Below are 15,194 nucleotides of genomic sequence, written 5' to 3'. Positions count from 1 at the left end.
TATTTAAATAAAAAGAAATCTATAAAATATAGCTTTAATTCAATCTGAAGTCTAAATACACAAAGAGAACAAACTTCTATGGTTTTTACTTATACCTACAAGATTTAACTTGATTAAAACTTTTTACAAAGTTTATCACTTCAATGTGACACTTTTCACTCAGTTTAAACCGAACAGCACATTAGAAAATGTTTTTTTTTTTCAATTACATACATCTGTATTTATATTTACTTGACAACACTGGGAAACTAAAATTTTCAATTAATGACTATCTATAGGAAAATTCCCCCTTAAAAGAAAAATTAACTGCAATTACGCTAAACTGATGTGTATGCACAGAGTAAACACTACTTCTCTTTAATTACATTAACAGACACCATTCTTAACCTTTAGAGTTGGAGACAAAATAATTTATACTAATATCCAACCAGTTATTTTCTATCAATGAGTATTACTGAAAACGTTAATTTCCACAACAGAGGGACTTTATCGCCTCTGTATTCTCAAGGACATAATGCTGCCTGGCTCACAATAGGCTCTCAGTATATTTTTGTTGATCGAATAAATTATTTATCCTATCATCAACTGAAAATTTATTGAATGTATTGGGTTCTGGTCACACCTAGATATTAGCTGAAGCTTAATATTTTAAAAAGAATCAACATTTGAATATCAATGAGGTTTAATGAATAGTTAATTCTAAAAAGTAACCTAAAATTTCTTACCTGGTAGGGCTGAAAGGCACTATCTTCAGTTAAAAAATCCAGTTGTTTATCTACTAGGAATTCTACTGCAGTGACTGAACTGGGTACACTTTTTTCAACCAGGGGTTTGAAAGTCTGTCAAAAGAAAAAAAAATTTCTAATGATTGCTTTCTGGGTAGTAGCCTCAAAATATGAAGGGGTATATATAAAAAATAAAAAAAATGGATTAGTGTCATCACAATGGTCTTATCATACCCATTGATGTTAGTCTCATTATAATCTAAAGCAATAGTTTTATTCATACAATAGAATATCTGTACCTATTAAAAAGAATGAGGTAGATATATACGGAGTATGAAAAAATTGCAGCATGCTGAAGTCCAAATTGTTTATTTAGGAAAAATAAAAAAGGTCCGATCAAATACATATGTATAAAATATCTGTTAAGAAGAGACTGCTTTTAAAAAAGTAAATTGGGATTGCAGAGTATATTTACCCCAGCCTTTTTTTCCAACCACAAGTATTATTCTTTATAAAACAAAGTAGTCATGGCTAAAATACGTAATTTTTTTTTCCTAGCTCATTCACATGAAGCAGGATTTTAAATGATCAGGATGCATCTGGTCTTTTAACTCCACCCCTTGTACTCACCACCCCCACCCCAGCCCCAAGCACAAATAAAAATCCAGCTGCTTCAGTGAGACACCGTGGGGGAAGGGAGCAGGAAGAGGGAGTTAAGAGGCACAACACAGCCCAACTAAGTTTCTCCGTCTCCACTGCCTTTTTTTTTTTTAAAGTGAATCTAAGGTCACTTGATTTTCTTAAAGGAAGACTCATCTTTTACATAAAGGATTTTACTCGTATCTTGGAGTGGGAGACAGGGTGGGCAGGGGAGGAGGAAGAAGGAGGAAGAAAATAAGGGTAGTATTATGCATTTTTCTATTACACTGAATGAATTTTGAAGTAGAGGAAGTCTGACTAAAACAAAATGTTTTATATCCATAGTACTGTTCTAAAAACTCGAAAACAGAAACAAAATTCCACCATCTTTTTTTAAGACATATAGTGACTTTACTACAAAAGAATCAAAGTTTGGAAAATGGAATTAACCAACTGGGCTCCCAAATTACCTATATCACATGGACAACACTTTTTCCCTAAAAGGCAACATGTGACCATTTGGATACAAACCAAAGCCCTTGGCACAGACAGTAATAATCCCCCAGGATTTCCAGTGCCATTGTGTTTTTCCCTTTTCTATGTCTTAAGGAAATCTAACATCTTGCTAATCACAACTAATAAACATACTCTGGGGTAAAACTTTATGATCTTTAGTTTTGACTAGCTGTTATGGAATTTCTATATTTAAGAAATTCGTGTTGAAGCTTTAAATTCAACTCATCACAGAGCTCTGTAAACAGTCTTTTGAAAAACTAAAAACACACGAGAACAGGCGAGTATTTAAAAAATACCTTATTTCTATACTATCTACACCAAATATATTAACCAATTTTCAATATTTATGATCAGAACACCTAATCTCAGTAACATCTCCCCTTACTATGTCCTAGGCTCACTTTTTATATACTACATACGTATAAAAAGTATTTTTAATTCAGTGAGACATTAATTTTCAAAACAGAAAATCCCCACATTACTTAGCCGTCTCCAGCTACTGTTTTCATCTAACATTTTCCATTTTCCAAGATGTAAACTCCTAAAATTAACATTTTATCAATTTTTTGTAAGAAATAGCACGTTTAATATATGATCGATTGACATGATAGCTGTAACATGAAAAAAGTATGATTCAGCTGATCTGTGTTAGGAAAAATAATCCTTTTCATATTATATTTGTAGTCAACTAGAAAACACTGGCACCTTCTCAAGAGGGCTTTTAATCACTGAACTTTATCAAATGCTCTATTTCTTTTCAAACAGTACCTTGCTGGTCAGGTCAACTTCTCAAGGTTAACAAAAAGGTCCACAAAAGATATTATCTGGTGCTAAAGATGCAATTCAATTAAGTGGATTTGAAAAAGAAGTGAACCTCTCTAGTCTTGAGTGCCTCTTTCTTACGCAAATAATACAGGTGGTTTGCATTTCCTATGAGACCCAGTTATTTTATAATATGAAAAGCATTCTTCTGAAGAGACTCTCTCTGAGCTCTGCTTTTTATGGTTAAGTCAGAGTTCTAAGGATAAATACCAACAGGTCAACTTAAAAATAATTTAAATTACACTGAGCTAATAAGGAAAATTTTAGTTTCTAGGTTCAAATAAAAGAATTTCTCAAGTTTTAAGATAACTGGTTGGAAGTCGTTGGTAGAATTTAGATGCCAAAAAAGAGACTAGTTTACAATGATCAGATTTTAATATTTAAAAATGCTGATCTACTTCTGATACTTAAGCACTTATAATCATCAACAAATGTAGATCAAAGTATATTATGCTTCTTCAATAGCAAATATAAAGGCCACAACTTACAGATTATATTTAAACTACAAATATGTTCCCACCAAGAGTGGATATATACCTTTCCAGTACTTGTTAAAGAAATGTTTCAACATGTACTAAAGGAACGATTGTGAAAACGTGTGACTGATCCTACTTTATGGGAAATTAAAGATAAGCAACATATAAAATGATATAGTTAAATTACATCCTGATTTTTCTTTAAAGTGGCAAATCAACACTGTTAATTTATACCCAAGTCAAACACATCTCAAAAAGACATTAGCTTAAAACTTAAAAATACACATATTTAAGTAAAAGCAAATGGTTCCTGTAACTTTTATGATGAATCTGTAGTAAATATTTCACAGGTCTAGGTGCACTGGAATGTAAAGAAACTAGAACTCATGCATAACTTAGTAATTCAAGTCTCTAAAGATATACCATTCTATGAGGAACTTCCACAGCCTAAGGGGAAGCAATGAGCTGCCATCTGATGAAAAGTTAGAGTAGAATATGGCCCTAATCACAAAAAGACTATTATTCAAATGCTGAAGGCAGCCTTTGAATTTCCAAATGAAAATCACAATTTAAAACAAATATTCATAGTTGAAACAAAACACACTTTCAATTTTGTTAATAGTTGAGAGTTAAGATCTTTTGTCAGTATTACCCGTATTTTAAAAATGTTTGAAGCCAAAATAAATACTTAGTTGAGAGCCTACATTTTTAGTAGGGCCTACCAAGCTATAGGAAAAATGCTTAGAACAACTGTATCCTGTTTGGGGCTCCATGCTGTACTACATTCCATTCACATGAGGAAGAGGCGAACAGATGAGCCCTCCCCGAAAAACATTTTTAAAATAAATCAGCTATAGCTCTCAAACACAGCTCAGCTGCTCAAACAAACCATGTTAAAGCTCACCATTTAACAGGAAATTCAAAGAGTTTATGTCTGCACTTAAGTTTCTAACAATCTCCGGTTAACATTTAACAATTCTTTTTCCAAGTAGAAATCAGGCTCATTAACTTAAAAAATGCTGATAAAATTCTGACTAAAGGAAAATAATGAAGCAGAAAACAATCTAAGCAACATTTTAGAAGTCAAGGTTTATTAGTCTACCTAAAAAAAGCAAAAGGGCTGGAGTGACTTGAAAGAACAAAGTCCAAATTCCCACCCAAGCAGGTCTATTGAGAAACAGTATGCTGTTAGAAAACAAGTTGGGGGGTGGGGAAGGGAATACACCACACAAAAAGCCTCCAAAGCAAATACACCCCCCCCCTCCTCTGGAAATATATTCTGAAAACCCAAATTTTAAACACTTCTCAGCCATGATACTTTAATTAAATTCTAGCTCTTAAATTAATCTTTTACAGCATTATGAAATTATCACACGATAAACCTCTTCCTAAACAAATAAGATAGTTAAAAATTCTTAAAACTAAGAACACTGAGGCTAGATCTATAAAAGGCAGTGGCCTTAATTCCTAAGGCAGAGAAGCAAAACCAAATGTAAATTAAGACAAAAGAAAAAGGAAGCAGAAAAATACAAACCGTACTTTGTTCCTGAGAATTTTAAAATTTCTTTAAATCTCAGAAATCCACGACACGGATTTAAAGGTCAAGAAGTATAACTGACATTTTCATTTTGTTCTTGAACAGTATTTTTTTTAATCTAGCGTAAATACTTCTTCAGTCTTCAAAAATCACGGGCAAATGGCTCTCAAACCAAGCAGCATTTCTGAGCTCACTTGCGGCGGCGTCATTGTATAGGAAGAAAAGCCAAGACCACAGAATGAAGCAGAGGCTGTAACCTAACAAGTCTCCAACGAGCAAATGACGATTTTCTGTCTGCTCTGGCTCAGCCTGGCAGTGATGAGGATTACAACTTGCTCTTTGTCATCAGCACTGTGGTGTTAACGACCAAGAAATCCTGCAGTTGAAGCACTACTGCATCCTCTGATCTGGGTCAGGATAATTTCTCCCGAGGTCGCTTACATAACCAGTAAGATACTCCAAATAGAGAGAACAGCCATCCATCAGCTACGGAAAACCTTTCCCACTGTACTCTGTCTGCGTGGAAACACACTGCAGTAGCTTCCAAGAGTGCAGACACCCAAATGAGAACGGAGTACTTGGCTTAAGGCACACTGAGAGAAGGGAAGAGGCGGTGCTCTGTAAACTGTAACTAATCCCCCGTCACAGGTGCTGATGGAGTCACTTCCAGCACGAGTCACATTACTAGCGATTACTCATTTGGCTGCGGCCATAGAGACTGGCTCATAATTTTAACTACGGACAAAGGCAGACTAGTGGCGAGACTGAGAGCTCAAGTTTACTGTCTCTTTCATAAAGCAAATGGAAATAAAGTTTTGCTTTCCAGATTTACCAAAGTGAAAAACTGCAGAAAACAAATAATATGTAAATACCTCTCAACTGGGCAAAAATAAAGCAAAACTTCAAATCATCAGAAATACTCTCAGGGTGTTTTCATGCAAAGAATTTATTTTTAGTTTAATCATTTTACCTTAAAATATACAGATATAAAAATCTAAAAAAAAACATTTTTGGTCTAACTAAAACCAAATGACATAACCACCAATTTCAGAGGCATTTTATTCAAAAGATAAACAAACTGGTATTTATTTTGGCAGGTTAAAAAGAATACTCCTGAAATATTTTCAACTTTAATAAAAACAATTTAGACAGTCCACAAAGGCCTATAATTTAAAAGCATAAAATATTTTTCAAATTTGATACCCAATACATGCTCTTCACTTTTATCTAGAGTTGTGCTATCCAATATGGTAGCCACTAGCCGCACATGGGAGACTTGGTGGCACAGTAGTTAAGGGATCGGACCAGCTGCTCCTTGGAAAGCCTATGGGGCAGTTCTACTCTGTCCTATATGGTCTCTGAGTCGGAATCGACTCACTGGCAACGAGTTTGGTTTTCTGGTTTCGCCACACGTATGGCTGAAAATTAGGATAGTCTGAATTGAGATGTGTGCTTTATGTGTAAAATACACATCAAGTATGTGGAAAAACTAAGATACTGCTAATATTTTTATACTGATTACACGTTAAAATAATATTTTGGATATACTGGGTTAGTAAATAAATGTATTAAAATTAATCTTATCTGTTCTTAAAAATTTAATGCAAGTACTAAAAATTTTAAATCGCACATGTGGCTCGCATTTTATTTCTACTGGACGGTGATGCTCTAGCAGTAATCTCTCATTTTACAGTAGAAGCTTACATGATGATATAAAGCTAACTTCAGCCACTCAAATCAAAGAACAGATATGAAAACTCTGAATCTCATGTGACTGTATGCTAAAACATCAGGTCAGATCTACTAATTTGTCAGTACAGATTTTAACCTTCCCAGCATTCAGTGAAATATGCTAGCTTCTGATTTAGAAAAGGAATGTTGGCCATATACTTTAGTCAAACATGCTTCTATATTAAAATTTAAAATACCATGCAATGAAAACTTTGAAAATATACCTGTAACTGCTAGAAAGTATTTCACCTATTTCACTGATGTATATAAATGGTCTTCTATTATAAATCTGTTCCCAGATTATCTCAATCACCTTCAATCTCAAAACTCACACTGATTATTTTTATATCACATACCCGAACAACTTATCAAATCATGGCAAAAGAGAAATTTTGAGCTACCAGCCAACACCCTTTCCCTTTATTCTAGATCTACCACTTTTATTTCACAGAAAACATCAGGCTAGCCATTTGAAAAGATATTTTCAATTTAGTATATTATAGACTTGCAATAATAAAAATCAATCAACTTTTTTTGTTTTAAGATAAAGAGATGAATAATACTGATTATTCTAAGGATGTTAGTAAAATATAGTTTTAGAACGTGGATGATGCTAAAATATAACTTTAAAACAAAGTATTTTTTATACTGCTGTCAAGTGAATATTAAATTATGAAACCTAGCCTAATAATTAATCATTTAGATATGAAAAAGAAAATATATATGAAAATAAAAGAATTTACAATGTCATATAAACTACCAGGCAACCAACTGGATATATGTTGTTCGCTGTCCAGCTGAGTCGATTCAAACTCAAATGACTGACACAGGGTTTTATAAATTTTAAATACATTTCATAGTATATTCCACAATTCATTGTATATTGAAGAATGGGATGAATATTTTATATGATTCATCTTACAATCTTACATAAACTCAGATTTGACTATATATGAAGTAAATTTAAAAACAGGTGTTTTTGTTCCTCGGGTATATAAAATCAAATAGCACAGAGTACTATACTTACCCAAGAATCTAACTGCTATCCAAAAAAAAAAAAAAAACTGCTATAATACTCATATATTCCTAGAATATAAGATGCATTAATTTTTATAAAAGCATTCTAATTAACATCAATACTGGAAAAAAAAAGGCATTTATTTTAAAAAAGGACTGTATTTCAGACTACATCATGGTTGAAGTAAAACCAGATGCTTCTCCACTATTATAAAAAAATGCATAGTCAATTCCTGATGTAAAGAAGAGTGAAAAAGGGTGTAATGAGGTAGTTGAAATACTGTTTAAGTTGCACTTTAACACATATTTTTATAAATACCTGAAAATGAGTTTGGCCTGGTAATCTAGTAAATTTTCAACTCAAGCAAAAATAGTGAAGTGATAGTACACTTGGAAACAAGCATAAATTGTTCAGTTTTTCCACCAAGTCTCCTTATCTTCATTCTCTCTGGTTCTTACAAAAGCACCAGTTTGAGGACAGTAGCATTTTGTCCCCCCAAAATTGATGGTTCCATGGTTTATACTTGCTTTAATGGATTGAGGAAGGAAGATGAAGAATTACTGTTAATTTTTCTTTCTTCCCTTTTTTTTTTTTTTGGCGGGGAGGAGGGGTTTTGTGGTAGTTTAAAAGACCTTTCCTGGCAGCTAAACCAGGCTAGGGGAAGAGGAAACTACTCCAGTTACTGCCCAGAAATACACATCTCTGATTTCCTTCCTTTTTAGCTGGTTTCTAAGTTACAAACTGAAAAAAATCAACAAAGGTGGGAAAGTAAACAGAGGCTAAAAGGAAGGCAACACTGTGTGGCTATCGGTAGAAAATATCTTCCTCTCAATAATATAAGAACCTTATATGTAACAATTTAGAGTTAAACAGGTATTTTTTAAAATTCCATTTATCTCGGCCATGAAAGGAATAAATACATCATCCTTATAGGTAAGAAAGCTTAAACCAGTGGATTCTCTGAGTGCACAGACTGAAGGAAAAAAAAAAATCAAAAAACTCTTATGTTTGATGACCTAGCATTATTAATAAATAATGGAGCCCTGGTGGCACAATGGTTAAAACACTTGGCTGCTAACCAAAAAGTCTACGGTTCAAACCCAACAGTCCGCTTCTGTAAAGATTACAGCTTAGTTAGTGGCTAAAACATTTTAACTCGATAGTGCCTCATACAAAGTGCGCAGCTTCAAGAAAATATTCCTCAATAAGCTATATCGTTAGTTATAGTCAAGATGACTCTGACGTATGGTGCCCTTACATACTACAGAGCTAAATGCTGCCTGGTTCTGTGCCATCTTAACTATCATTGGTATATTTCAGCCCACTGTTGCTGCTGTTGTGCTGTGCCTTCCAATCTGGGGGGCTTATACGCCAGCGCTATATCAGACAGTATTTTATTGTGACCCATAAGATTTTCACTGGCTAACTTTTGTAAGTAGATCGCCAGGCCTTTCTTCCTACTCTGTGTTAATCTGGAAGTGCCATTAAAACCTGTCAACCATGGATGATCCTGCTAGTCTCAAAATACCGGTGGCATAGCCTCTAGCTCACAGCAACACGCAAACCACCACAGATGGGTGGTAGATATTGCCCTATAAATCTATAAAAATATACAAGGTCACTGGGTGGCATAAATGGTTTGTACTCATCTACTAACCGAAAGGCTGACGGGTCAAACCCACTCAGTGCCATGGTGGAAGAAAGGCTAAGCAAACTACTTCTGTAAAGATTACAGCCAAGAAAACCCTATGGAGCAGTTCATACTCTGTAACACAATAAAACATATAACTTCTGTGTCATAGTAATGCCCAAAGAATTATATTACATAAAAGGATTTTAAAGCTTTGCTCAGAAATATAAAAAGGACATTGTTTGGGGAAAGTGATAAAATAGTAACAGCTGGAAGTAAAACTTATTTAATTCCTATTTGTTACTGTTATTTTTGACAAGAAAAAATATGTTTAATATGGAAAATGTAAACTAGAAATTACTTAAAATGACCTAAATCCTAACAGGTAAAGGATCCATTTTAAGAAATAAAAATTAGTTTCCTTAATAATTCACATAATTACATTAGAGGGAATTTGGATAACAAAAGAAACAGATGAAAAGGATCCCATAACAGTCTTATTCCAAACTCAGCCAGTTAACCATTTTATTGCACTTCCAGCCTTTTTTCATAAGCGTATTTGTTATCAAAGTTCTACCATACAGTACAATTTTCAAGTTGCTCGTTTTACTTAATATTTTTTTCATGTTGTTACAGTCTTCATTGCTATTAATTTAAATAGCCACCTAATATACACATAGTCCAGTAAATAAGCATTGAGCTTTATTATTCATTCTCTTAATACTAGATGTTTAGGTTGCTTTCAATTTTGTACTATTACAAATAACAAAATGAACATCTTCATGCTTTTACCATAACAAACAATTCAAGTTTAGATAGGTCCAAATCAATTACATTTTAGAATTCAAAATCGGTATATAAGCTTATAGCCATTATTGGTCTTTGAAAAAAAAAAAACATGCCATTACCAAGAGATTAGAGGTGTTGTTGTCAGGCGCCATCGAGTCGCTTCCGACTCACAGCCATACTGTGTACAACAGAAGGAAACGCTGCCTGATACTGTGCCATCCTTACCATCGTTGCGGTATGTGAGACATAGGCACTTATTAATACAACAAATTATGTGAACGCTGCAACCTGTGTAAGGCAGAAACCTGTCAGAGAAGGAAAACTCAAATAATTTCACTAATAGAAAGCAAAAGAGAAGTGGTAAGACTGCACCCTGTCAAAGGCGGAAAACTGGCAAGACCAGGAAAAACAAGGCAGACTCGCTGAATTCCAGCTCTCACAGGTTTCACTGTATTTACAAAGGAGAGCTATTTAGTAACTATATGCTTGTAAACATGAACTTCAGCAAAATTCCAAAATGAACTATCAGATGAGATAAACAGATAATGGAAATAAAAAGAAAAAACAGTAATTATTACTCAGAGCAAAATACATTTGTTGAGAGTAATTGTCTTTAATTAAAGAAAAGAAGGTTATTAGACTAATAATACTTGAAACTAAGATACACATAGGAAACCCAATTATAACAGAACTTTTCTCAAGACAGCCTGCAATAGATAAGTCAATGAAATATAGGCTGGATGATAGTTCTAATGTATCTGCAGCTGGTTAAAGAGAGCCAATTAATGGTGCTGTTATTAACCTGTGATATGCTATCCCTCCATCTTTGGTCTTACACACTCTTTATCACTTGAAAGCTGGATTTATTTTCAGATTTCAAAATGACAATGATTCAAAAATAAAAGAATCAAAATTAGGATTTTAAAATAATGGAGAAAAACTGCAACAAGGATTAAACCCAAAACTTAATAACGAAAAGACTGTCTTACATTTTGGTTTAAAAAATGTGTAAAATGAATATACGGGAGACCCAGATTCCTAGAAATTCATGTGAAAAAATCCTCAAAGTTTTGAAGACGCTAAGCCAACACATTATGTATCCCCCCCACCAAAAAAAAAAGGCAAATAAAAATCTAACCTTTATTAATAAACACAAAGTGCCCAGATCAAGGGAGGTAATACTCTCCGTAGATTTTGGACTGGTTACCCAATCTCTGAAGAGCTTGTTCAATGTGGGGCACTGTAAGAGGCACAGTTATAAAAATAAACAGATGTGTTAAAGAAACATAAAAATCATAGATTATAAGGATCAGCTGAAGGAAAGGAGAATGTCTTGCTGAGAGAGAGAGAGGGGGGAGATGGACAAACAATAACTGTGTACAACTACTTAAAAGGTTAGGTAACTTTGGGAGGGAAGAATCTTAAAAGAAAAATTTATGGGCAGGCCAATTTCTAACTCAGCATGAAGAAGGAACACATTTCTAGTAGTTAAGCTCTTCAAAACCGAAGCAGACTTCTTCATGAAGAAGTAGGCTTACTATAACTAGAAGCATTTAAGAAATATCTGGATGAAAACTTCCTTGTCAAGGCTGCCTCTGAAGGATCCCATTTCTGGGTTTTAACGGGATACTTTAAAATATTAAAGGTCTTCCAATTCTAAGATTCTATGACTGTCTTCTTCAAGCCAATTAATGTTTAAAAGCAAGATTAAGTTAAACTTTTCATAAACAGCTACTTGTGCATAAATAAAGGAAATGAAAAGAAGTACTCCTGAACATTCATTTATTATTCATACAAGGTGGCAAAATTAAAAGTAACACTTCCCATTTCAAAACAGATTGTAAGTTAACTAAATAGGGTATTCTGCTTGAGAGAAATAAAATTACTTGGTAAGCTTCTGTGGCATAGGATCTCTGTGATCTACAAATCCTTTCTTATGAAAAAAGCAAATATAATTTTGTGGGGATAAGAAGTATTACACAATTAAATCAAGCCAATCATAAATACAAAATGTGTTAAAATGGTAATAATCATAAAATCACAAAAGAAATTTGAAGTTAAGCTAAAATAAACTCTTACAGGAGGTGGCTTGAGTCCAGTCAAGCATACCATTTTAAAGAGTAGGGCATGCACCCTTACGTCTGCACATGACTGGTTACATGGCTTTTCTTGGGCTAAATCTAACTTAAAAATATATTTCTGATTTTTCCTAATCATTTCATTGTATTCTTTGAAACTTGAATAGGCTATCTATTTATTTACTGGTTTCATTCATTTCCATCTGGTAAACGTGGAAATGCACAAGTCAACAGGCTCTACAATTATTTCCTCATTACCTCCTTGTTTGTAAAAAAAAAAAAAAATTCTGATGTCAGCAACAATCTCGAAGTGAATTTTTCAACTAACAAAAGGGATTTACAATTTCTATTAAATTAACGGTATGACAGCATAATAATTTTGGTAATTCTAAAATATATGTATTTCAGGTGGCAATGATCTCCTACACTAATTAGTGTTGAGATTTTAAATGAGGAAACCCTGGTGGCACAGTAGTCAAGAGCTACGTCTGCTAACCAAAAGGCTGGCAGTTCAAATCCAACACGCGCTCCTTGGAAACTGTATGGGGCAGTTCTACTCTGTCCTATAGGGTAACTATGAGTAGGAATCGACTCAATGGCAACACGTTTTTGGTTTGGAAGGTAACACCGAAGTTATGAAAGTTTCAATCATTTATCTCTTATTGATAATTTATGCCAATATTTTGACAACTGTGACTATCAAAGTACTGCAATAGAAAGTAAAACAACAACAAAACTACAATGGCAGCTAGAGCTCCTTCACATAATTAAAGACGTTGGCACTTAAATATTTCAATTACAAATTACGTTTCACGTAAAACTAACTTTTCTTCCCTTCTTTTAATATGCTGCGGGACAACTAAAAATTATATGCAAACCAGTAGAGAGAAAACAAATACCCCAAATCTCTTCTCAGGTTGATAGCCACCAATAAAACTCTGATACACTTCCTTTAATAAAGACACTCCTTTTTAATATTAGTCCGCATAAAGTTCTGTTGCTACGATGTCATTAGGTGCCATCCAGTTGGTTCTGACTCACAGTGACCCTATGTACAAAAGAAGGAAACATCGCCCAGTCCTGCACTTTTCTCACAAGTGTTACTATGTTTGAGCCCCTTGTTGCAGCCACTGTGTCAATCCATCTCATTGAGGGTCTTTTTTACTTTTTTTTGTTTCATTGATCCTCTACTAAGCATAATGTCCTTCTCTATGGACTGGTCCCTCCTGATAACAAGTCCAAAGTAAGTGAGATAAAGTCTTGCTATCTTTGCTTCCAAGGAGTATTCTAGTTGTATTTCTTCCAAGGCAGATCTGTTCATTCTTCTGGCAGTCCATGGTATGTATATTCAGTATTCTTTACCAACACCACAACTCAATGGTATCAATTCTTCTTCAGTCTTCTTTATTTATTATCCAGCTTTCGTATGTATATGAGGCAATAGAAAATACCATGGCTTGGGTAAGGCACACCTTAGTCCTCAAAGTGGTATCTTTGCTTTTTAACACTACAAAGAGGTCTTTTGCAGATTTGCCCAATACAACAAGTCCTTTGATTTCTTGGCTGCTGCTTCCAGGAGCCTTGACTGTGGATCCAAGTAAAATGAAATCCTTGACAACTTCAATCTTTTCTCTGTTTATCATGCTTCATATTGCTCCAATTGTGAGGATTTTTGTTTTCTTTATGTTGAGGTGTAATCCATACTAATCTTCATCAATAAGTCCTTCAAGTCCTCTCTGATTTCAGCAATCAATTTTGTTAATGAGTCTCTCTCCAATCCTGATACCACATTCTTCTTCTTATAGTCCAGCTTCTCAGATTACCTGCTCAGCATACAGACAAAGCATAGTGGAAGGATACAACCCTGACGCACACCTTTCCTGATTTTAAACCACGCGGTATCCCCTTGTCCTGTTCAAACACTGCCTCTTAGTCTATACAGGTTCCACGTGAGCATAATTACATATTCTGGAATTCCCATTCTCTGCAATGTTATCCATAATTTGTTATGAATCACACAGTCGAATGCCTTTGCGTAATCAATAAAACACAGGTAAACAAACATCTTTCTGGTGTTCTCTGTTTTCAGCCAAGATCCACCTGACATCAGCAATGATATCCCTTGTTCCACATCCTCCTGTAAATCCAGCTTGAATTTCTGGCACTTCCCTGTAGATGTACTGCTGCAACCGTTTTTGAATGCTCTTCAGCAGAATTTTACTTGCTTGTGGTATTAATGATATCGCTTGAAAATTTCTGCTCTACACTTTAATTCAGGCCAACTCCTTTTTCACTGAGGACATCTCCCTATAAAGGGATGAGGCAACCAATGTCCCAGGGCTAAACGAAACAGGAAAAAGCCGAGGCCCATTAATGATGCCCAGAAGCCTTCCTTAAGTTTATCTGTGTAGAGAACGAAAAGTTTCACAATTAGAGTCTTCATGGATAATAAAGATTCCTTCCAGGGTTCTAGTTTCGTTCAAAGTTTCAGACAGCAGGTAAGCAGTCTGGGCAAACAAACTTCTTTAGGAGTTCTGTGGATCTAGTAGTGTTTTATAGCTGTCGAACCAGTTGCTTTTTCCTTAGGGATGTGAATGTTTCTCTGCACTGACCATTTGACCACCTACTTTCTGAGCTTTTTAAAATACGATCAGCCTTCTTCATTTCAGGAATCCCCAGGATCATCTTTCCTCCTTCCGCTCACATTTAGGCCAAACTTTTTTTTTTTTTTTTATACTTTACATTTTAACTTTGTGCTGTATCCTACTTGGTTCTGGAGAACATGGGCATACTTAAAAAGTCACATAATTTGAAAATTTTAAAAATCAAATAATTTAGTCATAGAAATAAGCATTTTTCTATTCTCATGGGGAAAAAAAAAAACGCAAAATGCTACAAAGAGAAGCAACTGTGTATGAAACAGGCTGTCAATAGGGTCAACTTAAAATGCTCTCGTACTTTCCTTTGCCCGGAAGAAAGGAATTTTCTTTACCATTCTCTGACAGTGGTGAAGTACACTGACTTTTATTATGTTTTATTATGCTTATTATTGTCATTAATCAGTGAAGAATTCTGAAAAGGATACTTTGCTTTCAGAGCTTGACGCTGAATGTAGAGTGATGTTAGCCAAGGCCTACAGTGCAATGGTTCTCGAAATGGTTCCCTCTACTCACTCCCAGCCAGCAGCAATGGCAACATCAAAAAACTTATTAAAAATCTCAGGCTTCACCCCC

General features: G+C 34.5%; 1 protein-coding gene across 4 annotated transcripts in view; it reads right to left on the bottom strand.

The window, feature by feature from the left end:
* The window catches only part of JMJD1C (jumonji domain containing 1C), a 272,238-nt gene that overhangs the window by 90,101 nt on the left and 166,943 nt on the right, over positions 1 to 15,194 (bottom strand). For 3 of the 4 annotated variants that reach the window (XM_049855057.1, XM_049855056.1, XM_049855059.1), the window contains exon 3: positions 726 to 839. In XM_049855057.1, coding sequence (XP_049711014.1) covers positions 726 to 839 — 114 coding nt within the window. Of the gene's footprint in view, positions 1 to 725; positions 840 to 4,717; positions 5,632 to 15,194 lie in introns of those variants that run through there. The other variant, XM_049855058.1, reaches the window with a different exon arrangement.

The sequence above is a fragment of the Elephas maximus genome, chromosome 16 (genome assembly GCF_024166365.1).
Source record: "Elephas maximus indicus isolate mEleMax1 chromosome 16, mEleMax1 primary haplotype, whole genome shotgun sequence".
Classification (NCBI taxonomy): domain Eukaryota; kingdom Metazoa; phylum Chordata; class Mammalia; order Proboscidea; family Elephantidae; genus Elephas; species Elephas maximus.
Note: the sequence above shows the minus strand (reverse complement) of the source record. Positions and strands in the feature narration are given on the sequence as shown.